This window comes from Oncorhynchus mykiss, chromosome 32 (assembly GCF_013265735.2).
Source record: "Oncorhynchus mykiss isolate Arlee chromosome 32, USDA_OmykA_1.1, whole genome shotgun sequence".
NCBI lineage: Eukaryota > Metazoa > Chordata > Actinopteri > Salmoniformes > Salmonidae > Oncorhynchus > Oncorhynchus mykiss.
In genome coordinates this window covers 7,007,516-7,035,339 of record NC_050572.1, presented here as the reverse complement: position 1 = coordinate 7,035,339, position 27,824 = coordinate 7,007,516, and the positions used below count along the sequence as shown (strand labels likewise).

Genomic DNA, 27,824 nt, shown 5'->3' with positions numbered 1-27,824 from the left:
TATCACCTCCACCTTACCTGAAACCCTCAACCCACTTCAATTTGCTTACCGCCCCAATAGATCCACAGACGATGCAATCGCCATCACACTGCGCTATCCCATCTGGATAAGAGGAATATCTATGTAAGAATGCTGTTCATTGACCATAGTTCAGCATTCAACACCATAGTTCCCTCCAAGCTCATCATCGAGCTCAGGGCCCTGGGTCTGAACCCCGCCCTGTGCAACTGAGTCCTGTACTTCCTAACAGGCCACCCCCAGGTGGTGAAGGTAGGAAACAACACCTCCAATTCGCTGATCCTCAACACAGGGGCCCCCCAAGGGTGCATGCTCAGCCTCCTCCTGTACTCCCTGTTCACCCATGACTGGCCACGCATACCTCCAATTCAATCATCATGTTAGCAGATGACACTACAGTAGTAGGCTTGAGTGCCAACAATGACAAGACAGCCTACAGAGAGGAGGTGAGGGCTCTGGGAGTGTGGTGTCAGGAAAACAACCTCTCACTCAACGTCAACAAAACAAAGGAGATGATCGTGGACTTTGGCCCCTATCCACGTCGACTGGACCGTAGTGGAGAAGGCAGAAAGCTTCAAGTTCCTCGGCATACACATCACTGACAAACTGAAATGGTCCACCCACAGACAGTGTGGTGAATAAGGCACAACAGTGCCTCTTCAACCTCAGGAGGATGAAGAAATTTGGCTTGGCACCTAAAACCTTAAGAAAAAAAAAATAGAAGACCATCACGGACAACAACCACCTGAGCCACTGTCTGTTCACCGCATTATCATCCAGAAGGCGTGGTCAGTACAGGTGCATCAAAGCAGGGAACGAGAGACTGAAAAACAGTTTCTATCTCGAGCCATCAGACAGTTAAATAGCCATCACTACCTGGCTACCACCCAGTTACTCAACCCTGCACCTTAGAGGCTGCTGCTCCATATACAGACTAGAAATCATTGGCCACTTTAATAATTTAACACTTGTCACCTTAATAATGTTTGCATATATGCCACTACGACATTGCTCATCCTTAAATTCCTTAATTCCAATATTTATTTTTAGGGTGTGTGTATTATTGTGAATTGTTAGGTATTAATGTACTGTTGGAGCTAGAAACAGAAGCATTTTACTACACACGCAATAACATCTGCTAAACATGTGAATGTGACGAATAAAATGTGATTTGATTTCCATTCACCTGTAGATGAGAACTAGACTGTAAATAAACTGGCAAAGAAGAACTTCCACTAAGGGGCTCTGTTAGAGCTGGTTTTACTGCAATGTTGTGTACCTTAAGCGTACCCAGAGGTACTGAGCTGTCATTACCAAACCTTAACCCAGAGGTACTGTCATTACCAAACCTTAACCCAGAGGTACTGCCATTACCAAACCTTAACCCAGAGGAACTGTCAATACCAAACCTTAACCCAGAGGTACTGAGCTGTCATTACCAAACCTTAACCCAGAGGTACTGAGCTGTCATTACCAAACCTTAACCCAGAGGAACTGAGCTGCCATTACCAAACCTTAACCCGGAGGTACTGAGCGGTCAATACCAAACCTTAACCCAGAGGTACTGAGCGGTCATTACCAAACCTTAACCCAGAGGTACTGAGCTGTCAATACCAAACTTTAACCCGGAGGAACTGAGCTGTCATTACCAAACCTTAACCCAGAGGTACTGAGCTGTCATTACCAAACCTTAACCCAGAGGTACTGAGCGGTCATTACCAAACCAGAGGTAGATAAAATAAACGTGAATCCAAATATAAAACAGGGTAGTTCTTTAAAATGCCACTGTACCGATGTCTTATAAAAAGCAAGGCTGTTGCTTCACCCGATTTGCTCTCTACAATAACACATTACTAGTCGACTCCCACTACTAGTACCGTCTTGACCTAGATCTGATCTCCCCTGATGAAATAGAGTTCAACTGACCTGGATAAACGAGGGTTAACTAACCAGATTACCTTCGTACCTATTCATTATCGGCTTCAAAGCTTTCCACAATGAAGGTGTTCTCTGAATCCTAGCATGGTCATTGTTACAATGCATCTTAATAACTACAACATGATTGGTGGGAGAAAAAAAGAATCTACTAGCTAATAAAACATGTAAGAGATCTTACGACTCAAACGTCATTGAATAAATACATGTTTCATGTATGGAATGATAAAGGACTGAACAGTAATTTTAAAATGAATTGATATTTTAACTTACATATTCCTCATATTGTTCCGGTCCTGGGCCGTGTTGGTGCTGGTGGGGGGGTGGAGGGGGCATCCTAGGTGGTCCCCCAGGGGCAGGGGGTCTGGCTCGGGGTGTTGCTGCCCCTCGAGCGGGGGCAGCTGGAGGTCCCCCTCTTCCTGCCGGTGACCCCCTCACTACTCCAACTCTCGCTGGCCCTCCGCGGGGCGCACCTCCCCTTGTGACACCTCCACGTGGGAGCATACCTCTACCCCTGGAGATGGAGGAAGAGAAAATGAAGGAAAGAAGAGGACCAGACATAGATGGACCAGACAATAAATTCCCACCAGCCACCTTGATAAATGTCATCCTGAGTCAGTCAGTCAGTCAGTCTGTCTGTCTGGTTACCTGGAGGCCCCTGTTTGACCCGGTGGCCCTCCTCGGCCCCTGGGGCCCGGTGGTCCGCCTCTACCTCGTGGGGCCCCTGGCCCGTGCTCCTGGCCCCCGTTCAGATAACCCATCTCCATGAACTGTTCCTGACAGATGTCATCCATCATGTCCTGCACAGACAGAGAAAGAAGAAGTGAGCGAGAGAGAGAGAGGAAGAGGACAGACAGAAAGGAGGAGGGTTGGTAGTAAAGACGGAAGGAGGATAGGGAAGAGAGGGAAGAGAGGAAAGGTAATTACTAAGCCGCTCAATACAAACCATTCCTCTAATGACTAAAAGAGCGAGGCAGCAGGCAATAAACAGCATGTCTCATAAAGCCTTTTAAAACAGTGTGTGTGTGTGTGTGTCTCACGCAAAGTGTGTCAACGCAGCACCCCAGTCCCTACATAGGCAAGGTAAAAGAACTAGTGAAAATGGACTCTAGTGGTAAATCTTCCACATATTCCTCTGTTTATTGGAGAGGTTTAAAAACAGATAAATAAATGATACATACCCCTGCAGTAGGGAACCTTTCACACACCAAGCATCAAAACATAGTCTTTCTCCAGAGAGTCATTTTGAGGGGGGGTTAGAACCACGGTCCCGATGTGGTGTCTCAAAGCACCGCCATCTTCATACTGTTCCCACTACTATGGGCCCAGGCTCAAACGTACTGCATGCATTATGTAAGGAATAGGGAGCCCTTTAGAGAGCCATGTTCTCCACTCATCTCTAGAGTGACAACACACAGAACACCACCATTTGTCTGATTATAGTATTAATCCATGGCCAAGGGCAACACAGCATTGCCTTGGTTTGTTTAACAATTTAGACAGTTAGTACATTGGATCATTTCTACCTAGGCTAACTAATTATTAAGACTAAACAGAGGGTTTTTGGAGGGGGCCAGGGGCAGTGCCTTCCCCAGCTTAGAAAAAAATCAAACCACTTCAAACTAGACAAATGAAGCTCGCTAACCTAGAATAATTTTCAGAGGGATAATTAATGGGAGTAATACGGAGCACTCCAGTTCAATCTAAACAAGTCTGTCTGGGAAATCACACTGTTACACCAAACAAACAAGGCTAACCAACAGTACCAGTCAAAAGTTTGGACACACCTACTCGTTCAAGGGTTTTTCCTTTATTTTACACATTGCAGAATAATAATGAAGACATTAAAACTATGGAATCATTTATTTAGCGTGTTAAATAACAATATATTAGAGATTGTTCAAAGTAGCCATCCTTTACCTTGATGAAAGCTTTGCACACTCTTGGCAATCTCTCAACCACCATGACCTGGAAAGTTTTCCAACAGTCTTGAAGGAGTTCCCACATATGCTGAGCACTTGTCGGCTGCTTTTCCTTCACTCTGCAGTCCAACTCATCCCAAACCATCTCAATTGGGTTGAGGTCAGGTGATTGTTGAGGCCAGATCATCTGATGCAGCACTCCATCACTCCTTCTTGGTCAAATAGCCCTTACACAGCCTGGAGGGGTGTTGGGTCATTGTCCTGTTGAAAAACAAATGATAGTCCCACTAAGCGCAAATGAGATGGGATGGCGTATCGCTGCAGAATGCTTTGGTTGCCATGCTGATTACGTGTGCCTTGAATTATAAATAAAATCACTGACAGTGTCACCGGCAATGCAGCCCGACACCATCACGCCTCCTCCTCCATGCATCACGGTGGGAACCACACATGCAGAGATCATAATTTCACCTAATCTGCATCTCACAAAGACATGGCGGTTGGAACCAAAAATCTCAAATTTGGACTCATCAGACCAAAGGACAGATTCCCAGAAGTCCATTGCTCATGTTTCTTGGTCCAAGTAAGTCTCTTCTTCTTATTGGTGTCCTTTAGTAGTGGTTTCTTTGCAGCGATTCAACCATGATTCACACAGTCTCCTCTTAACAGTTGATGTTGAGATGCGTCTGTTACTTGAACTGCGTGAAGCATTTATTTGCTGCAATTTCTGAGGCTGGTAACTCTAATGAACTCATCCTCTGCAGCAGAGGTACCTCTGTGTCTTCCTTTCCTGTGGCGGTCCTCATGAGAGCCAGTTTCATCATAGCGCTTGATGTTTTTTTGCGACTGCACTTGAAGAAACTTTAAAAGTTCTTGAAATTTTCCTGGATTGGCTGACCTTCTACTCGTTAACTGACGTTAAAAGCTTTACAACAAAGCTTTCTTAGTATCCAGCAAGCTTTCTCTGCCCTTAACCTTTTTCTGAACACCTACAAAACAAAGGTAATGTGGTTTGGTAAGAAGAATGCCCCTCTCCCCACCGGTGTGATTACTGCCTCTGACGGTTTTGAGGTTGAAGTAGTCACCTCATAGTACTTGGGAGTATAGCTAGATGGTACACTGTCCTTCTCTCAGCACATATCAAAGCTGAAGGTAAGGTTAAATCTAGACTTGGTTTTCTCTACCGTAATCTCTCCTCTTTCACCCCAGCTGCCAAACAAACCCTGATTCAGATGACCATCCTACACATGGTAGATTATGGAGACATCATTTATAGATCTGCAGGTAAGGGTTCTCTAGAGCTGCTAGATGGTCTTTACCATTCGGCCATCAGACTTGCCACCAATGCTTCTTATAGGACACATCACTGCACTCTATACTACTATGTAAACTGGTAATTTTTGTAAACCTGTCGTAAGACCCACTTATTTATGCTTATTTATAAAACCCTCTTAGGCCTCACTCCCCCCAATCTGAGATACCTACTGCAGCCCTCATCCGCAACATACAGCACCCGTTCTGCCAGTCACATTCTGTTAAAGGTCCCCTGAGCACACACATCCCTGGGTTGCGCCTCTTTTCAGTTCGCTGCAGCTAGCGTCTGGAACAATGTATGATGTATTGTTGTCTCTACCTTCTTGCCCTTTGAGCTGTTGTCTATGTCCAATAATGTGTGTACCATATTTTGTGCTGTCATGTGTTACTGCCATGCTATGTTGTCTTAGGTCTCGCTTTGTGTCGTGATGTGTGTTTTGTCCTCTGTTTTAATTTGATGTTATATTTTTAATCCCCTGTCCCTGCAGGGGGCCTTCTGCCTTTTGGTAGGCCGTCAATGTAAATAAGAATTTGTTCTTAACTGACTTGCTTAGTTAAATAAAATATAAATAAAAACCTTAATGTCTTAAAGTAATTATGGGCTGTTGTTTCTCTTTGCTTATTTGAGCTGTTCTTGCCATAACATGGACTTGGTCTTTTACCAAGTAGGACGATCTTCTGTATACCACCCCTACCTTGTCACAACACAACTGATTGGCTCAAACGCATTAAGGAAATAAATTCCACAAATGAAATTAGCAAGGCACACCTGTTAATTGAAATACATTCCAGGTAACTACCTCATGAAGCTGGTTGAGAAAATGCCAAGAGTGTGCAAAGCTGTCATCAAGGCAAAGGGTGGCTAATTTGAAGAATCTCAAATATATTTTGATTTGTTTAACACTTCTGGTTACTCCATGATTCTATAGGTGTTATTTCATTGTTGAATAATAGTGAAGACATCAAAACTATATATGTATATGTATAAACTAGTAAAAAAATAAAGAAAAACCCTGGAATGAGCAGGTGTCAAAACGTTTGACTGGTATTGTATATGATTTGTGCATCTTCTTTACAGAGAAATTAAGATATGCAATTACTGCATAGCTAGAATATCAATAACCAAACAACTTCTGTAGCATATAGGAATAGCACCATAACAGTGTAATAAATTGTCATGACTGTCTTGTGAGGATCAGAATGGGTTAGATCAGCTTGGAAATGGATGACAGTAACCAGACCCTCTCTCACCCACAGAGGGGGGAGGAGGAGGGAGCTGCTGGAGGGGTTGACAGTTCACACCCTGTTGTAAATTACAGCAGAAGGGGACTCTTTCTCCCCCCTCCAGTATGAACAAAACAAATGTCTTTGTTAGCAGGCTTTTCCTGACAAAACTCTAACACGTTCAAAAGTGAATACTGGAACACTATTTCTAACATAAGAATGTGGGGAATGGTGAGTGGGGAGCTATAGAAAACTAATGTCATGTTGGTTTTTATTTTGTGATGTCATTAAAAATGGTATAAACAAAATACTGTAACTTGGAAAGAATATCCCCTTTATCTGTCATGTTTCCATCCAATACTATGTGCATATAATATGCCAAATGATTAATGTATTATTGTTAAGATAGGAATGTAATTGAAGGAGCCATAAGAGATAATTTGCTATCATATACCTTTGCATAGTAAGTAGCCAGGCCCCGAGTGAGGTCAGAGAGTGTGCCTGCCTGATGGAACAGTCCTTTTCGACCAGAGTGCATAAAAGGACTAGCTAAGAATTAACATACTAGACGAGAACATTGCCAGGTTGCAGCTGTGCGTGTAAAGTGGCCTGAATCCTGAACACTGAATATCAACATGAGGTGTAGGAGAGAAGCTCATTTCCCAGACAATCACCAGTACGGCTGATTAGCTGTCCTAAGTCAGATATCAAGAAAAGTGATTTTAAGTGGTACCATACTACTACTTTTCAAACCATCCCATCCTACTACTATTCTCACATAACCGTATTCTCCAACTCGCATCACCGACGGGAACCGTCGACACGGCTGGCTAACCATTACCCTAGGAGCATCGTCCAGATTTAACAGCAGAACGAAGACGGGGAAAAGGAGGGGAACCCCGAAAGGCAAAAAACAAACACTCTTCCGAAGGAGGGCTGGTTCCGAGATAAACGGCCTAAATACATTTCTTACTTTTAATACTTTGACTGTTTTATGGATATGATAGGTAAGGACCTTTTGAGTTTAATTCGGGAGATGGTCACTCTTTAAAACAACCGCTCTCGTGGTGCCCCAAATTCCTAATGGGTTAATAATTACATGATTAATAAAAAAAAAGTAAAAAAATCGGGTAACAATTATACACAGTTGATTCGATAAATAACCCTCATCAAATTAATGAAAGTAAAGTCACAACAAAATACTGCATAGCTACAGATATAGGATATTCATTTGACCAGTTTCTCACAGCAGGAAAATATTCCGTGGACCTTTTTGTAGGGGTTGATACATTTTTAGTTAGGGCAAATTAAGTCAGAAATGTTCAAGTGGAAATTACAAACTTTAGAAGCCTCGAATACACTACAAGTTCGCATTTCCTTCTGTACAGGACATTTCCTGCAACTACAGGTTGATCAAATTAATATCCTACATCTGTAGGATAACAATATTAAAACGAGTTCATCAGATTCCAGAATTCCAACCATAATTCTCCAGCTTCGAATCCTTCCAAAAGTATTAGAGGCAACATGGCAGTCCCCAATGCTACAGGAATGGGCCACCAGAATTGAGCTGGGGGACATTTTCTCAGAATGCTGTTACTCAAGGTCTCCACAGAAACAGATCTGGGATAACAGTAACCTCTATATGCAAAACGTTTCTAAGAATTTTTCTAAATATTAGGAGGTACCTTTTTTTTTGTAGTATCAGTGCTATGTTCTTGGCCTATGCCGAACCAACGCCTTCACAACCTGTATGTGTAACCTGTTCATTTCAATGAAACCTGGGAGTAAGCAACACAGCTTCGCGAGACGTTCGCACTGCACAGTGTAAAATTCCACTCTATTTTCAAGAAATCCGCTCATGCTGGCATAGCTACGGATCCAGAGAAGCAGTTAAAAAGACAACTATTTTCCAGATGCCCCAGTGTAACTCTGCAGTTAGAGGAGTGTCTCTGGGCAGCACTGCCCTCCTCTTCTAACACAGGAGGCTTACGGATATTTAGAGCCATATGGGGGCACCCTGCTGGCACGGTGAAAGTGACCCAATTCTTTTTAAGCTGATTGTTTAGAGGCTCAGACTCGCTGCCCCTATCAAGGCTGGTTATTCCAGGTGAGCAGACGCATCGTCGGATGACGTGGTGCTTGCTTTGTGTATCGTGTCAAACTGTTCAAACAGACCAATCAATAGCATTTGATAACTGTTAAGGGAACCAGAACCATTTAATCCAAATAATGAAAAAAAATATGCTATTTTCTTTATGTCTTGAAAAGCAGCCTGCACTTGCCTAATAAAAATACTACAGGTTTTTTTGCAACTGATCATGACCTTGACAAGGTACACTGTTTCTTAAATGGTTCTTCCTCAGCTCTTCAGGTTCCCTGGAGAGCTCTTGCCAGATACAATAACCTTTGAGTGAAGTGTGGGGTTCTTGACATGGCATCAAATGGTTCTTCAGAATTCTACAAGGTTCTTGAAAATGTATGGAAGCCTGCAGCTGTGTCCCTTTCATACCAGCACACAGCAAATTGGGCAGTCTTAGCTAGTGTTGATTTTTCAGTGTAACGTTTCTAGTGTTGATTTTTCAGTGTAACGTTTCTAGTGTTGATTAAAGAGTTAAATCAGGTGGTGTAAAAATAACCCCAGTGTTGGTGTTAATTTTTATTTTTTATTTTTTTATTTCACCTTTATTTAACCAGGTAGGCTAGTTGAGAACAAGTTCTCATTTGCAACTGCGACCTGGCCAAGATAAAGCATAGCAGTATGAGCAGACAACACAGAGTTACACATGGAGTAAACAATTAACAAGTCAATAACACAGTAGAAAACAAAGGGGGAGTCTATATACAATGTGTGCAAAAGGCATGAGGTAGGCGAATAATTACAATTTTGCAGATTAACACTGGAGTGATAAATGATCAGATGGTCATGTACAGGTAGAGATATTGGTGTGCAAAAGAGCAGAAAAATAAATAAATAAAAACAGTATGGGGATGAGGTAGGTGAAAATGGGTGGGCTATTTACCAATAGACTATGTACAGCTGCAGCGATCGGTTAGCTGCTCAGATAGCTGATGTTTGAAGTTGGTGAGGGAGATAAAAGTCTCCAACTTCCAACTTCAGCGATCCTCAACTTCAGCGATTTTTGCAATTCGTTCCAGTCACAGGCAGCAGAGTACTGGAACGAAAGGCGGCCAAATGAGGTGTTGGCTTTAGGGATGATCAGTGAGATACACCTGCTGGAGCGCGTGCTACGGGTGGGTGTTGCCATCGTGACCAGTGAGCTGAGATAAGGCGGAGCTTTACCTAGCATGGACTTGTAGATGACCTGGAGCCAGTGGGTCTGGCGACGAATATGTAGCGAGGGCCAGCCGACTAGAGCATACAAGTCACAGTGGTGGGTGGTATAAGGTGCTTTAGTGACAAAACGGATGGCACTGTGATAGACTGCATCCAGTTTGCTGAGTAGAGTGTTGGAAGCCATTTTGTAGATGACGTCGCCGAAGTCGAGGATTGGTAGGATAGTCAGTTTTACTAGGGTAAGCTTGGCGGCGTGAGTGAAGGAGGCTTTGTTGCGGAATAGAAAGCCGACTCTTGATTTGATTTTCGATTGGAGATGTTTGATATGAGTCTGGAAGGAGAGTTTGCAGTCAAGCCAGACACCTAGGTACTTATAGATGTCCACATATTCTAGGTCGGAACCATCCAGGGTGGTGATGCTAGGCGGGGATGCGGGTGCAGGCAGCGATCGGTTGAAAAGCATGCATTTGGTTTTACTAGCGTTTAAGAGCAGTTGGAGGCCACGGAAGGAGTGTTGTATGGCATTGAAGCTTGTTTGGAGGTTAGATAGCACAGTGTCCAATGACGGGCCGAAAGTATATAGAATGGTGTCGTCTGCGTAGAGGTGGATCAGGGAATCGCCCGCAGCAAGAGCAACATCATTGATGTATACAGAGAAAAGAGTCGGCCCGAGAATTGAACCCTGTGGCACCCCCATAGAGACTGCCAGAGGACCGGACAGCATGCCCTCCGATTTGACACACTGAACTCTGTCTGCAAAGTAATTGGTGAACCAGGCAAGGCAGTCATCCGAAAAACCGAGGCTACTGAGTCTGCCGATAAGAATATGGTGATTGACAGAGTCGAAAGCCTTGGCAAGGTCGATGAAGACGGCTGCACAGTACTGTCTTTTATCAATGGCGGTTATGATATCGTTTAGTACCTTGAGTGTGGCTGAGGTGCACCCGTGACCGGCTCGGAAACCAGATTGCACAGCGGAGAAGGTACAGTGGGATTCGAGATGGTCAGTGACCTGTTTGTTGACTTGGCTTTCGAAGACCTTAGATAGGCAGGGCAGGATGGATATAGGTCTGTAACAGTTTGGGTCCAGGGTGTCTCCCCCTTTGAAGAGGGGGATAACTGCGGCAGCTTTCCAATCCTTGGGGATCTCAGACGATATGAAAGAGAGGTTGAACAGGCTGGTAATAGGGGTTGCGACAATGGTGGCGGATAGTTTCAGAAATAGAGGGTCCAGATTGTCAAGCCCAGCTGATTTGTACGGGTCCAGGTTTTGCAGCTCTTTCAGAACATCTGCTATCTGGATTTGGGTAAAGGAGAACCTGGAGAGGCTTGGGCGAGGAGCAGCGGGGGGGGCGGGGCTGTTGGCCGAGGTTGAAGTAGCCAGGCGGAAGGCATGGCCAGCCGTTGAGAAATGCTCATTGAAGTTTTCGATAATCATGGATTTATCGGTGGTGACCGTGTTACCTAGCCTCAGTGCAGTGGGCAGCTGGGAGGAGGTGCTCTTGTTCTCCATGGACTTCACAGTGTCCCAGAACTTTTTGGAGTTGGAGCTACAGAGTTACAGAGTTGGAACCAGAGTTTAACCACACATCATATTTCCCAGCATGCTCTATTGCAGGTTGATTTTTTTTTAGAAGTGTTTGTTTCAATATCTGTTTCTGCAGGTACATTGATTGATTAATTAATGTTATGCTTCACAAATATTTTTTATGTAATCTTTATTTAACTAGGCAAGTAAGTTAAGAACAAATTCTTATTTTACAATGGCAGCCTACCCCGGCCAAACCCTAACCCGGATGACGCTGGGCCAATTGTGTGCCGCCCTATGGGTCTCCCAATTACCGGCTGGAATCGAACCAAGGATCTGTAGTGACGCCTCTAGCACTGAGGTGTTTTAGACCGCTGCGCCACTTGAGAGCCCCTAAACATAAATTAAAGCATTTTTCTAAACTATTCCAATCTGTTACTTGGACTTATTGCACCCGTTGCTGAAATGCTAGTTCCAGTTTAAATGGTTTATGTAGTGTGATATTTTAAATCCTACCCTGGCAGTCATTCTGATTGCATGTTGCAGGTGAATAACAAATCCAAATGTTGGATATCCCCACACTCACTTCGCAAGCCAGTATAATGTGATTTGCAGTTTGATGCAGCCTGTAAACTAGGCCCTTAAAAAAGGGAGTAAACTAGGAGTTTCAGGCCACTGTATTAGGGTAAAACTAGGCCCTTAAAAAAAAGGCCTTGTGAAATATGTATTGTAATTTCAATGACAACATTCACTTAGGAGGCCACTTGGTGAAGGCCACAAGACTAAAAAAAATGAATACAACAATCATGTCTCTGTCACTAGCAAACACAGCCATGGTGGTAACAGTAACTTGAAAATTCACTTGAAAAGGGAACCCTGGGAAATATGTAAATAAGGCGTAAAACCACACAGCAACTCTGGTCCTAGAGGGCCGAAACGTTTCAGGTTTTGTTTGGTTCTTCATAGAACAGTCCCATTTTGTGTTTTTTTTTCAGAGACACTAAAATGGTTCCCGTACAGCACTGCTCTGAAGAACCATAGTTGGATTCATCTTGCACCTTTATTATTATTATTTTTAGGGGCAGACAGGGAAAATAAAAGTTACGAAACAAAGCACTGGAACTTACAGAACCACCACACTTAATAAAAGTCTACTTCCACTCACAGGAAACAGGAACTTCTTGACTTCCTCCATGGCGTGTGCCATACGTAGGTAAGCCTCGGGCACGGGGGCAAACACCTCGATGAAGACATGCAGCTCCATAGACAGGTGTGCGTACTTGGCCTCGCCACCTTTCCTCAGACCCTCCTCCTGAAACACAACAACACAGGACAGTTAGAGTTAATTGAGGAAGACCAGCCCCCTCGGTCTGGGTGTGTAACGTGCCAGGTGTCTGTAACGTGCCAGGTGAGTGTAACGTGCCAGGTGAGTGTAACGTGCCAGGTGTGTGAGTGTAACGTGCCAGGTGTGTGTAACGTGCCAGGTGTGTGTGTAACGTGCCAGGTGAGTGTGTAACGTGCCAGGTGAGTGTGTAACGTGCCAGGTGAGTGTGCAACGTGCCAGGTGCTGTGTAACGTGCCAGGTGAGTGTAACAGGTGTGCATCAGCTCACTCACCTTCGCCTTGTCCCTCATGGAACCTTTGCCCAGTACAGAGATCTTGGCCCCAGTCTCTTCCTGAAGGCGTTTGATTGTGTTGCCCTGAGGGCCAAGAATCTTCCCCACAAAGTTGAACTGGAAACAGGACAAACAAGACAGGTTTAGACCACAGAATATCTGCGAGGTTCCTTGTGTACCAACGTGCAGGGAAGCATATGGCTGTGTGTTCTGTACTTGTTGCATGAACCATAGTGTTTCAGTGTGGGTCATTAGTGGTGCATGGGTCACCCGGACCCACACATAACGGCTAATAACCCACACGTAGCTGCTAATAACCCACACGTAGCTGCTAATAACCCACACGTAGCTGCTAATAACCCACACGTAGCTGCTAATAACCCACACGTAGCTGCCCGACTATACATGTGATTAAGTGGAAGTCAGAGGCCACACCCGACCCCGACCTGCTAATATAGAACATGCTCTGTAGGCTACAGTCAGAGACGGCAGAATTATTTTTTGACAGGGAGGGTGCACGATTTTTTGACATGGGGGGGTGCACGATTTTTTTGACAGGGGGGGGTGCACACTTTTTTTACAGGGGGGTGCACCATTTTTTTATGGGGGGGTGCACCATTTTTGGGGGGCCTAAATTAGATGTTTCTGCTTAGAATTCCCAACATTTTTGGGAGGCTATTTGATAGTCAACTTGCCTATAATTAGATAGATGCAGCTTCTCTTCTGTCGTTACATGTTGCCCTATAGAAAACTAAATAAACTCTTGCTCAACAGAATGTCATAAAGGGATTGAAGCCTTCATTCAATCTAGTTGACGTCGATACATTTCTCTGTCATTTCTTCTTCTTTTGCAGAGCAAAGATATATTTTTTTCTGCCTGTTCCCAAAACTATTTGGCGATTAGCCTGTAGGCTATTTCGCATGCGTACAGTTAGGACCTAAAGATTAGGCTTACGCACTATGCCAGATAGCCTCAAATAATGGAGGGGAAAAACCTTGATTTAGCCAAAATATATAAAATTGCACAATAAATATGCATTTATGGATTTTTTTAAGGTATCGTTTTTTTCTTTATTCCACCCACCCTTCATCCACGCAACATGTCATGACCCTAAACACGCCTGCCCTGCGGATATAACCACAGGAACAGCAGGTTTTAAGTCAACCCACACATCACTATGGGTCATATTGCCTTTCCCAATACAAATGTGTCAGACCTTCAATCGTGTAAGGAACTGGGCAACAAAAGCCTTTGAAACATGAAGCAACTGTAATGGAACAATTGTGCAAGCCGCAGACTGGTAGAACGGCTGTACACCCACACCCTGTGGTCAGGCAGCCCGTGGTCACACGCACCCCGTGGTCACAGGCAGCCCGTGGTCACAGGCAGCCCGTGGTCACAGGCAGCCCGTGGTCACAGGCACCCCGTGGTCACAGGCACCCCGTGGTCACAGGCACCCCGTGGTCACAGGCACCCCGTGGTCACAGGCACCCCGTGGTCACAGGCACCCCGTGGTCACAGGCACCCCGTGGTCACAGGCAGCCCGTGGTCACAGGCGGCCCGTGGTCACAGGCAGCCCGTGGTCACAGGCACCCCGTGGTCACAGGCAGCCCGTGGTCACAGGCAGCCCGTGGTCACAGGCAGCCCGTGGTCACAGGCAGCCCGTGGTCACAGGCAGCCCGTGGTCACACATTGTGCAAAGTTCTGCCTACCATGTAATCACCATATAAATAGAGCTTTAGTGCTACTTAAAATAGCGAGGGACCAGGAAATGGATTCATAATTTTTAAAAAACACTTCTTATTCTCATTCTCTCTCCTTCTAATCAGCTGCTGACTCAGAACTGGGACCCTGGGTGACCAGAATCTCTGACCGATTAGTGAACCTTACTCAAATACAACCAGAACTACTCTAGACATCAAAGCTCTGATTTAAGGAACCCTGTCTAAAGAAAGTTGACAGTCTCCCTGGTCTAAGTGGAGTCACCTACTGTATCTTAGTCTATTCTACTGTATCTTAGTCTGTTCTACTGTATCTTAGTCTGTTCTACTGTATCTTAGTCTGTTCTGCTGTATCTTAGTCTGTTCTGCTGTATCTTAGTCTGTTCTGCTGTATCTTAGTCTGTTCTACTGTATCTTAGTCTATTCTACTGTATCTTAGTCTATTCTACTGTATCTTAGTCTATTCTACCGTATCTTAGTCTGTTCTACCGTATCTTAGTCTGTTCTACTGCATCTTAGTCTGTTCTACTGCATCTTAGTCTGTTCTACTGCATCTTAGTCTATGCTGCTCTGGCATTGCTCGTCCAAATGTCTTAATTCCATTACTTTACTTTGGAGTTTTGTGTGTGTGTGTATTGTTGTAAAATTGTTAGACATTACTTGTTAGATATTACCTCACTGTTGGAGCTACACAACACAAGCATTTCACTACACCTACAATAACATCTGCTAAACACGTGTATTTGACCAATAAAATTTGATTTGACAAGTGAAAGATCAATGTATCGGTCCACTGAGGCTAAAGCCTGGAGCTTTTGAAGCCTACACAAACCTGCAGTCTCAGGAAGAAGAAAAAAAAATGACTCATCACGGAAGGAAGCCTAGTTCGGCGAACCACTTAACCACACTTATATTTGTCATATGCCTACTAGTGATGGGAGGCGTCAATACAGGTACATATTGGGAAATAATGTTTGACGATATATAAATCGTATAGTTGTGACAATATTGCAATATTATTATTTTTTGCGCTAGTTGGCTACATCTGCACTAAAACTCCAGTATTTCTCATTCATAGCTTGTTCTCCATCATTTAAACAGGGAGACAATTCGTTTTCAGTACTTTTATTTTCCGTGACTGATCAAAGCTGGTTTTTCTCATGGCTCTCTCGTGTCCCTCTGCATCAGACATATGATATATATAAATCACAGTATCGAATCACAATACATATAGAATCATGAGGAATTCTATACATATCGTATCGGCACCTAGTAAATTGGCCAACGTTTAGACACTCCTACTCTGTAATCTCGTTTGACCCCCCCCCCCCCCCCACCCCCCACCCACCCCCACAGTCACCCATGCAATTCAAGCCCTGCTGCTGAATGAAGGAAGGGGAAAGGAGAGGTGGAAGGCTTACCCTCGGATACTGTTTGACGGGTATGAGCACGCGTTCCTTCAGTTTGATATTCTTGACGGTGAAAAGGTCCAGATACGAGTCTCCTCCTTCCTTCTTGGGCTCGCCTTTCTGGATTCTCTCGATTTCTACAAGGGAGAATTAAATTCATTCTCACAAAAAAATCTTACTATGATATAACCATTTAATGTAATCACTGTGAAAACATTAAAAACGCAATAGGTAAAAAAAATAAAAAAAATTAGGGTGAGGGGGGCGACCTGACCAAATTCACATAGAAATGTGAGCGATAGATCTGTAGATACGATCTATGTGAGATATTTCTATGCTCTCTATTCTTGCTTTTACTTTCGATTTTGTACATCAGCTTCAAACAGCTGAAAAATTTAAGAATTTTGGGTTATTGAAAATATATTTCACAGCGGTTAAGTTGGTACAATGATTCTCTACACCATCTTTTTTTTGGGGGGGGGGGGTCAAATCATTTCAGTTTATCTAAACTAGTCCAAGTTTTCCAACCAGGAAATGGCAGAGCTATTTCTGCATATTGCACCTTTAATTGCCAGACCATTGACTTGTTAGAAGTCATAGAGCCATGGAAGAGCCTTAAAGTCTATAGTACGGTACAACGCCATTCATTTCGGACCACCGCCTCACTCCCTGCGACGACAGTGTCTCAGCATGCCACATGCTAACGTGTCAACTACACTACCAGCTGGGAGCCAGAGGTCTGCTAGCAGCAGTGTCTGGGTGGCTGCTGTGCTGCACACACATTGAACCATGTGCCACTATGCATCTATTGTTCTGTTCTTATTTAACCAGCCAGTCACAACACTACTACAGTCATGTACAGGCTCTGTAGCACGCTAGTCATATCTAGCACTACAATCTGAATGATTAGCAGGTCTGGACAAAGGTACCACAAGGGACACAGCCACGGTGAGATAAACAGTAGCTAACTTATGCAACCTGTTTTGCACCTGTCATACACGCCTGAATAGTAGGCATGTATATAGCCATATCGTTCAGACAGCATTTGGTTGCAATTTACATTTTTAAAAAGGTGACAGGACAAAGTCACAGCCGGGTCCCAGTCTGGGTCTTTAGGATGAGCTCGTGACAAATTATCTTTATCGAGGTCAGTAACATCAAACACAGCATCGGGCTGATTTAACCTGGCATTTCCAGGTTGCATTGCGATTCACTGCGATACAGTATCTCCATTTATCTAGCGGCAATGAAGAAGTATGCCTTCATGTGTGATCACAAAAGACACTGACTGGTATTGATAGTGTTGCACACGCGTCCCAACAACACACGCACACAATTTAGGAAAAACTGACTAACGCTTTTTTCTCTCTCACAATTTAGGCCATCCGGGTCCACAATTATCTATAAAACTAGATCCGCACCCCCATCAAATGGTATGCTAGAGTACAGCGCTAGATTTTAATTCCAGAAGGTCCGTGTTGTAATGAGAAACACATGGGTGGAAAGGACCTATGGAGAAAACATTTCATAATGGAAAAAGTGTGTCAGATCCAGCTGGAAGTCGAGGCTATACACCTTCCGGATACGTTTAACAACTAACTCATTGCTGTGCTTCTCCAGACAAAAACCTTTCAACGTCTTACCTGTAATATTTTGATCGTCTGATTTAACAGAAGGGGCGGGTTTCCAAAACACAAATTAAGCGCAGGCCTGGACTAAAACATACTGTAATTTCAATGAGGAGGACTCTCCATTGAAGGTCATTTTTTGGTCCAGGACTAGACATAAATAGTGTCCGGGAATCAGGCCCATAATCACATAGCGTCTATCACTGACCGAATAGGAACAGGACACGTGTTTTTGCAGACAAACGCTACCATACATTCTTACACTGTGGCGATACAAATATTGTTACACACGCAGTTACAACGTGTCAACATATCGACACACCTGTTATAATGTATCAAATTGAGGCGGTTACGACAACGTAGCCTAGTTGTCTTTTCCACGCTCACAACTTTCGCTTCAATAGTAGGCTATACAAAATAAACCACCACAACTGGTAAGCGTTGACATGTGATTATACACATTTCAAAGTGACCCGCATCCAGCTCTGAATATCATTCTTTCTATCCAAAATAAACTATATTTTAGGCCTACCAACCAGAGAACAGCAAACATTCTTTTCAGTTTTGGTGATAGTGATTTGCTGTGACCTAGTACTATACCACACACACACACACACACACAATAAAGGGCTGTACTGTATCTGCCAGACAACAACAAAAAAGACCCGAGAGCATCCTATCATACTCCTCTCCGGGTTGCGGACATTGGCTATAGAAAGCCCATTCGGTCCATGTATAGAGGGAGCTGCAGCTTTGAAAGTAGGATTTCGGTTAGGCTACTTCTTGCGCATTTTCAAGTGAGTTCGGTATTTCAGAAAGGTGAAGTTCGTTAACTTGACTAGAAATGGTTCCCATTCAACCATTTGTTTCCAACGCTTGCTAAAACCGTGTCTAGATCACGTGTCACACTGTAGCAGAACTGCGGTGTGGCGACGGGTCGTAGAAAGGCTATGAAAGGATGTGTTGTTTGCAGGGTTTTACAGAACCGCTATACCCGTCCCGTTTGGTGCACACAATCCAGCCAGGGTGCGTCCTTTTCAAAACGCACAAAGCAACAACAAAAAACTTAACGCTATCCATAAAATATACATCCTTTTGAATGAAGGACGCGGCAAAATGTTGCTAATGACATTTGTTTTTACCTGCGGATAAAAGTTTCATCGCGTGCGTAAATGACACGTCCAGACTGTCTTTCTCCGCGAGGAGCTCCGGGAGGTATTTGCCTTCTTGATTCTCCATTTTGAGTTGGAAATCAGTTAGAAATGCGAATTGTGCAATTAAAAACAAACTTCGGGTGGATAGAAAACATAAACAACAACAGTAGAATAAATAGTCCAGTAAAATGATGTAATCAGTGCGTAAATATCCACTTATTCGTGCAGATTAATTTCGCTGCTTCGCATGTATTGCTCTCGCTGTTACCGCACGGCTGCTGACGAGGGCGGCTGGGTGCTCCTGTCGCGGCGCTTTGCCTGTTGAAAATGGAGACGGATGCATGCGACTGTCGAATAAAGAATTAACGGAAGTGAGCTCAGTGAGATAGGTTTACTGCCCGCTGCTTTGGCGCCACCGAGTGGCGATTTTGGCATATACATCTTGGTGTGGCAAAAAAAAAAAGTGGTGTGCATGCCTGCAAATCCACTACACTACACAACACAACACTAAACAATACATTACATTACATTACATTAGTTGCACCATAACGGTGACAAACGGTGCCCACAAATGGCCTACATAAAGCTGTCCCAACAGAAGCCCCAACATCTTACCACTGCTACACCTGACTATCAGCAGAGCCTTGTCTGGCAGCGAAACAGTTCATTCAGCCTCAAAAAAAAACACAGCTGATATGGCTGACTTGCTTAAATAAATGTTGTTTCTAATGACAATTGAAATGTACAAACTATGGCATAATGGGACGACAAGTGGATAAGAGGCAATCCGTAATTTTGATTAAGACATTATTGAGCGAGCTCGGACAGACATAGTCAATATAACTATTTGTTTAGCACTTTTGAAATGTACAGCGACAGAATTCAGAACATGGGCCGTTCTTACAGTATTCTTCCTGTACACCAAGTCAGAAATGTAGAATAAGTAAAGGGGGCATAAAATCAGACAATGAAAGCTCTTACAATATTCAATGATTTCATGTCTCTTAAACAGGCTATAGGCTACATGTGCACCACCAAGTCAGAACAGTAGGTGAAATTAAGAGAGGTAAATAGACCAAATTATTAGGGTAAGGCACATGGGCTACTAACATCTTACTACACAACATACACTTAGTATTACTTTCTTAGCTACAGTATAATATCTCCCTGTCATATTACATAATTTATGCGGCAACATACAAGGCATTTATGGACTCACCTTGTTGTGCTGTGCTCACTTGAACAGGAAGGTGGGCAGGGTGGTCCGTCATGGCCAAATTTTGTCGTCAAAGCCTGGCATTCTCTGGATTTATGTTGCTTTGAAGACAACTTGGAAAAAAACAAGGTTGATCTTCAGGTCTTAGCTCTAGAAAGAGGCCGGATTTACAATTCCGAGTTGGATGACCATTCAATACGTATTTTTTCCCAGTTTTCGTGAACTCACTGAAGTCAAGTTTTCGCAACAGCTGTTAACAGCTGTTTTGATCGTGGCACAAATCATGCTTCATTGACAGCATGGCCAATGTTGAATGTTTATCATTTTAAACTTGGAAAAGAGAAACTTAAACCCAGATTTGGGACCACACAGCCACTCCACTGTACAGCAGGCTAGTGATTGCATTGCAATGCTTGTAGTTAGCCACTGTCACTGATTCCTTCCAAACCACTCACTGTTGAATTTGCAATTTCCAAATTGTTTTGTAATGTTTATGTCCAATGGTTGATCGAGCACCAATACGTTTTTATCTATAATTTCTCTTCCTTTTTCTCTTCATATGAAGGATTTAAAAAGGATTTACCAGTAGATTGTCGACTTGATTCATGATGATGACTACTAGCAAAGATGATGAAAGTATGACGTTGACATGATCTGTCCAATCAAAGCTACTGTACATACTTTATTTGACATCATTGTATTTGTGGCCAATGACTTTGAGACTTCTTGGATGGGCACTTCTAATGTAACTCTATAGCAGCACCCAAGGGGCTAGAATTTTATAGCTCTTCCCTTAGACTTGGCGGTGACGTAGAGTGTCCCCGTGAGTGAAAGAACACTGAGCCAATCACGGCGCAATGCTCCATATTTTCTGCTGGCTTGCCCCACCAACACACAAAGCACTGAGGCAGAATGAAACACATGCATTTTGGAGCTGCCTTACTCAAGAAAACAAAAAATAGACCATGTTTGTATGCAGCGTTATTAACTAAATGATATATATTTATTTTTACACTGTTTGCAAACTTATATGTGACAGGTATTAGTGCCAAAATAACATGCAAAAACAGAAAAAAGTTTCATATATTTTTGGGGGCATATTTTTTTGCTAAAACAGGTGGGGCTCTGGCAGAATGGATTTAACTCATCGGTTCAGCAAAGGCCAAACATTGATATATAGGGCTCTGAGTGTCTTGCCGTGTGTTGCAACATTCAGAACATTTGAGATGCTTATCTTTCCTGCAAAAATTCTCTCTCCCTCTCTCTCTCTCTCTCTCTCTCTCTCTCTCTCTCTCTCATATAGTTGATGGATTGGCGTAGAAGCAGCCAGAATATCATAACAGTTGAACCACTAGATTTTAAATGTGCACATGATACTGTCTCCCCCGGGGACAATAAAGTCAGTAAAAGTGAAGTAACTCTGCTACAAAGCAGCTGACAAGTTTCCCTACTCTACGCCTCTCAATACACCCAAATGTTTATTAATCCAAAGGGGTAGGAAAGAGAATGGAAAGGCAAAAAGGTCAAAAACCAGATCAGAGTCCAGGATGTACAGAGTGGCAGACAGGCTCGTGGTTAAGGCAGGCAGAATGGTCAGGCAGGCGGGTACAGAGTGGCAGAAACAGGCAAGGTCAAAACTGGGAGGACAAAGGAAAAAGGAGAATAGCAAAAAGCAGGAGTTTGGGGAAAAACGTTGGTTGACTTGAAAACATACACAACAAACTGGCACAGAGAGACAGGAAACACTAGGATAAATACACTGGCACAGAGAGACAGGAAACACAGGGATAAATACACTGGCACAGAGAGACAGGAAACACAGGGATAAATAAACTGGGGAAAATAAACGGCACCATGAGGGGAGAAAATCACAAGGACAGGTGAAACAGATGAGGGAGTGACAAAAGTATTGGGTCAGTGTCACATTTTTGGTTGTTTTGGCTCTGTACTCCAGCACTTTGGATTATAAATTATACAAAGAGGTTAAAGTGCAGACTGTCAGCTTTTATTTGAGAGTCTTTTCATCCATATCGGGTGAACCGTTTAGATATTACAGCACTTCTGTACATAGTCCCCCCATTTCAGGGGACCGAATGTATTGGAACAAATTCACATATAAACTCAGCAAAGAAAAGAGAATTCCTAAAAATCCAAATAACTTCACAGATATTCTGAACATGCACCTGTGGAACGGTCGTTAAGACACTAACAGCTTACAGACGGTAGGCAATTAAGGTCACAATTATGAAAACTTAGGACACTAAAGAGGCATTTCTACTGACTCTGAAAAACACCAAAATAAAGATGCCCAGGGTCCCTGCTCATCTGCGTGAACGTGCCTTAGGCATGCTGCAAGGAGGCATGAGGACTGCAGATGTGGCTAGGGCAATAAATTGCAATGTCCGTACTGTGAGACGCCTAAGACAGCTGACAGGAATGTCAGTGTTCTGCCATGGCCAGAGAAGAGCCCGGATCTCAATCCCATGGAGCACGTCTGGACCCTGTTGGATCAGAGGGTGAGGGCTAGGTCCATTCATCCCAGATATGTCCGGGAACTTGCAGGTACCTTGGTGGAAGAGTAGGGTAACATCTCACAGCAAGAACTGGCAAATCTGGTGCAGTCCATGAGGAGGAGATGCACTGCAGTACTTAATGCAGCTGGTGGCCACACCAGATACTGACTGTTACTTTGATTTGAACCCCCTTTGTTCAGGGACACATTATTCCATTTCTGTTAGTCACATGTCTGTGGAACTGGTTCAGTTTATGTCTCAGTTGTTGAATCTTATGTTCATACAAATATTCACACATGTTAAGTGGACGTTTCTTTTTTTTGCTGAGTTTATGAGTATTAAAGTACTCAAACATTGAATATTTATACCGTATTTCACCTAGTGAAATAGTAAAATAAATAAATAATGAATATGGAACCAATGACAAGATTAAGCTTGCGACTCTACAAACTGGTTGGATGCATTTTTTAGTTTGTTTTGGTTGTGTTTCAGATCTTCTTTTTCAGATCTTCTCTTCCACATGAATGTGGATGCTACCATGATTACGGGTAATCCTAAATGAATCGTGAATAATTATGAGTGAGAAAGTTACATATATATATATATACACACACCAGATATCCACAAGATATGATTTCCTCTGACAATGCAGAAACGTTGAATAAACCTTTAATTTAATTGTTGGTTTAATTGTCCCTTGCCCTTTGGACAATTAAACCAACAATTAAATTAAAGGTTTATTCAACGTATGGTCTGTACTTTATCTCTTTAAATCCAAAGTGCAGAAACAACAAAAAATGTGTCACTGTCTCAATACTTTTGGACGTAAGTAAATATAAAAATATATAAAAAATATAGAAATATATAATATATATATATAATATAATACATTATATATATATATATATATATATAATGGAAATATCCAACAAACCTGAGCGCTGCCGGTATTCCAACCCTGGCTTGAGGGAGGTTCCTGTATGACTGGGGATGTGACCCGGAAGCCTCCAAACAATTCATTTTAGGATCTATGCTGCCCCTCTGTGGTCAAAAGCAGTCATTACTTTTTACCTTTATGTAACTAGGCAAGTCAGTTAAGAACAAATTCTTATTTTCAATGACGGCCTAGGAACAGTAGGTTAACTGCCTGTTCAGGGGCAAAACGACAGATTTTGTACCTTGTCAGCTCAGGGGTTTGAACTTGCAACCGGGGGTTTGTTACTAGTCCAACGCTCTAACCACTAGGCTACGCTGCCTAGTGGCACACACCGTAGCAAAACGCTTTCAAAACGTTTCAAAATGTTGTGCAACGGAAGACGAAAATGAGTCCAGGTGGTCCCTCCCTGTTTCATTCTGGTTTCTTCCGTCGGGTTCCTAATGAATACAACCCAGCTGCAGGAAACCAGTATTCCATTAGTACTCATTTACCCAATGAAGCTGGTGCCAGCAATAAGGCAATACAAGTGGAGGAAAGCTTGACTTAGCTGAACACGACAAGAGTTAATGTGTTGTGATAAGGGTTGACGTTAGAGTCTGTAAAGTGTGGTTGTAGCCGGTGGAATGGGACGGTTTCATACCTCCACTACTCTGCTGTAAAAGTCGACGTGAATAAACACTGAACAGTGACTCGTCAATCCTCTCCTGGAGAGAAAAACTATTACCATCGACCCCCTGTGTGTACCCGAGCATGAGTCCATTTTTAAATAAATGAAAGGTAAATTTGGTGGGCAGTGAATGCTTATGGGAGGTCGTGGCGTCTACGTCCTCTCTTTAACTCTCAGCACTCAAGCTGATCTATCTCTGACCATTACCATGGTAATATCCCAAATGGCACCCTATTCCCTATGAAGTGCACTACCTTTGACCAGAGCCCCTGCCATTTGGGACACACACTATGTTGTTAGCACTGGGGGGGGGGCTGCATGGTTGTCCTGATGGCTTTTGTCATTGACAAAATGGATGCTGTGTCAACTGAATAGCAATTGGCTCATAATGGCTTTTTCTTGGCAAGTGCGTGCAGTTCCATATAGGAAAGCTCACTCCTTTGCCCTCCGTCTGCACTTGTTCACTCCCTTTCATTCCCTTTGCCTTCCGTCTGCACTTGTTCACTCCCTTTCATTCCCTTTGCCTTCAGTCTGCACTTGTTCACTCCCTTTCATTCCCTTTTCCTTCCGTCTGCACTTGTTCACTCCCTTTCATTCCCTTTGCCTTCCATCTGCACTTGTTCACTCCCTTTCATTCCCTTTGCCTTCCGTCTGCACTTGTTCACTCCCTTTCATTCCCTTTGCCTTCCATCTGCACTTGTTCACTCCCTTTCATTCCCTTTGCCTTCCATCTGCACTTGTTCACTCCCTTTCATTCCCTTTGCCTTCCGTCTGCACTTGTTCACTCCCTTTCACTCCCTTTGCCTTCCATCTGCACTTGTTCTCTCCCTTTCACTCCCTTTGCCTTCAGTCCATAGTCACAGGAAGTAGAGGTGCTGCACTCCTGAAAATTCAGAATTAAACAAATATATTAATACAAATATATACTGTATATATTTTTTTAATAAAACATTTTTTCTTACAAAAGTAGTGCCCTGGGCCTTTACTAGTACTGGTGGACTGAAATAGATATCTGTAGCACAACCCCCCCCCCCCCCCCCCCCTCCAAAAAAAAAATGCAGCATCTCTGCTTTGGCAAAAAAAAAAGTAGTTGGAAAAATTAAGAAGAGTATCTTGTAGGATTCAATAGTTGGAATTGTAAGAGTTGAAGCCATGTGATGTCCTTCTAATGGAATCCAGAAGGAACACAACCCTGTCTCTTTCTCTGTGATGTCCTTCTAATGGAATCCAGAAAGAACACAACCCTGTCTCTTTCTCTGTGATGTCCTTCTAATGGAATCCAGAAAGAACACAACCCTGTTTTTCAAACATTTACATGGAAAGGTGTGAAGTTATGGGCAAAGACACAAAACATCCACATCAAATTAAATATTTTTCTTAATCAAATCACATGGAAAACAACCACTTTCTTTGCAGTATTAGTTCACCATCCTCAAAAACTACTTACAGTTTTTCTCAGTCGCTTTGGTGCATTTCTTAGATCAAAAGTGCAATTCTTGATACTACTTGTACAAATTCCAAATCATCTAGTCACTTGTGCACATCATTAAAGCAATTTCTTATTCCTTTGAACAAATTGCAATTGATAATGTACAAGTGTCAGCTTTTTTCCACATTGTCAATTGCTCATGTCATGTTGATCAACATATAGTAGATGGTTCTCTGTTGAATAGTCTTACCCCTCAAAACATCTAGGCATTAGTTCCTTGCTTAAGCCATTACATGCAAAATTGTTGAACTATTTGTCATAAACTGTCAAGCATAGTTTTACACATTTCTATTAGACCTTTTGCACAAAAACGTGAATTGATGAATCGTGCAGGTGAAATTGACCCTCACTCATGAAGGAATGTAAAGTGTTAGTTCAACCAACAATCAACCAGTTGTCTAAATTGCTCAAAGGTGCATCTCATGAAGAATCAATTGGCAAGCATACAGTGCCTTGCGAAAGTATTCGGCCCCCTTGAACTTTGCGACCTTTTGCCACATTTCAGGCTTCAAACATAAAGATATAAAACTGTATTTTTTTTGTGAAGAATCAACAACAAGTGGGACACAATCATGAAGTGGAACGACATTTATTGGATATTTCAAACTTTTTTAACAAATCAAAAACTGAAAAATTGGGCGTGCAAAATTATTGCATGAAACAGCTGTACCGTGTACCATTCCAAAGGAATGAGGACAGGGTTAAGGAGCTACGGTACCAGTATGTACAGGTAAAACATATATCTATCTAACTACTTTACAGCAACATTTTATAGTGATACAGTGTACAGTAAGCATAAACTGCACACATTTCCATTGCTGTGGAAGGAACATGCAATATATGTACATTTTATGTCACTCTTCCTTACCAAAACAAATTCAACTGTGTGTTCTGGGATATAGCGTATAATGGAGTTGGACTCAAGTGAACCCTCTCACAACTTTGTATACGTGGATGAGGCTGGCTTCAACCTGACCAAATGCAGAAGGCGGGGTCGGAATATCATCGGTCACAGAGCTACTGTGGATTTGCCAGGCCAACGGGGAGGAAATATCACCATGTGTGCTGCTATTTCGGAGCATGGTGTCCTAACCCATATCCCCCTTATAGGGCCATACAACACCCAGCATCTACTCAACTTTTTAGAGACTCTCTACAGGGCTCTCATCCCTGATGATGAGAGGGGTCTGTTTAGAGGGGATTTGCCAAAGTATGTGGTCATTTGTGATAATGTGAGTTTCCATTGATCAAACATTATAAGGCAATGGTTTATGACCCACCCGAGGATGCTCATAGAATTCCTCCCACCTTATTCACCATTCCTTAAACCAATTGAGGAGTTCTTTTCAGCATGGAGGTGGAAGGTGTACGATCGTCAGCCACACACACAGATGACCCTGCTGGCTGCAATGGATGCAGCATGTGAGGACATCACATCCTGCAGAGGATGGATAAGGCATTCCAAAAGATTCTTTCCACGTTGCATTGGAAGGGAAAATATTCGGTGTGATGTGGATGAGAATATGTGGGCCGACAGACAGGAACATCTGGATGTGTAGAGACAGCACAACAGTGCTGCGGGCAAAGTTGTGCCTTAGGGGTGGTTTCCTGTGTTTCTTTCTAATTTCATTTTTTTCCCCTTTGTGCCCCTTGGGTTGTCCAGTCTCTTTCAATCCATACCCCACATACAGTATAATATGTAAATAGTACTGTTGAAATTGATATATGCCATAGAAGTGCAGCCTTGTGCATTTTCAATACAGTAACTGTCATCCAAACTGTAGCCTAAGTTTACATCAGGTAATACTGTCAAAGTACACAGTTACATTGACAACATGCCTAAACATTTTGACGACCTTGTTCGTGAACAATGACTCAATGACTTATCATTCTGATGACACTGACATGATCATTGGCATGAATATTTACTTTTGAGAGATGTACTAAGGATTTTTAGTGACTGACTAGCTTTAGAAACACATCTATTGTATATTGCAGTTTGTACAAATTGTTCTGAGAAATGCACTTATTATTTTGGACATGTTAGGGATGATGTGAAAAATGCACGTATTATTTTGCACATGTTAGGGATGATGTGAAAAATGCACGTATTATTTTGCACATGTTAGGGATGATGTGAAAAATGCACGTATTATTTTGCACATGTTAGGGATGATGTGAAAAATGCACCAAAGCGACTGAGAAAAACTGTAATATAAATGGACATTATGTAC

General features: G+C 42.9%; 1 protein-coding gene across 3 annotated transcripts in view; it reads right to left on the bottom strand.

Annotated features, from left to right (window-relative positions):
- The window catches only part of LOC110487852 (KH domain-containing, RNA-binding, signal transduction-associated protein 1), a 28,530-nt gene extending 9,420 nt beyond the window's left edge, over window positions 1-19,110 (bottom strand). For all 3 annotated transcript variants that reach the window (XR_005041290.1, XM_036970885.1, XM_036970886.1), the window contains exons 1-6: window positions 18,757-19,110; window positions 15,999-16,123; window positions 12,856-12,972; window positions 12,405-12,551; window positions 2,602-2,753; window positions 2,227-2,467 (exon numbers count right to left, since the gene is read on the bottom strand). Coding sequence is in view for 2 of the 3 variants with exons in the window: in XM_036970885.1 (XP_036826780.1) it covers window positions 2,227-2,467; window positions 2,602-2,753; window positions 12,405-12,551; window positions 12,856-12,972; window positions 15,999-16,123; window positions 18,757-18,853 (879 nt within the window). In the remaining variant the exon portion in view is untranslated. The remainder of the gene's footprint in view (window positions 1-2,226; window positions 2,468-2,601; window positions 2,754-12,404; window positions 12,552-12,855; window positions 12,973-15,998; window positions 16,124-18,756) is intronic.
- Between the last annotated feature and the right edge of the window lie 8,714 nt (window positions 19,111-27,824).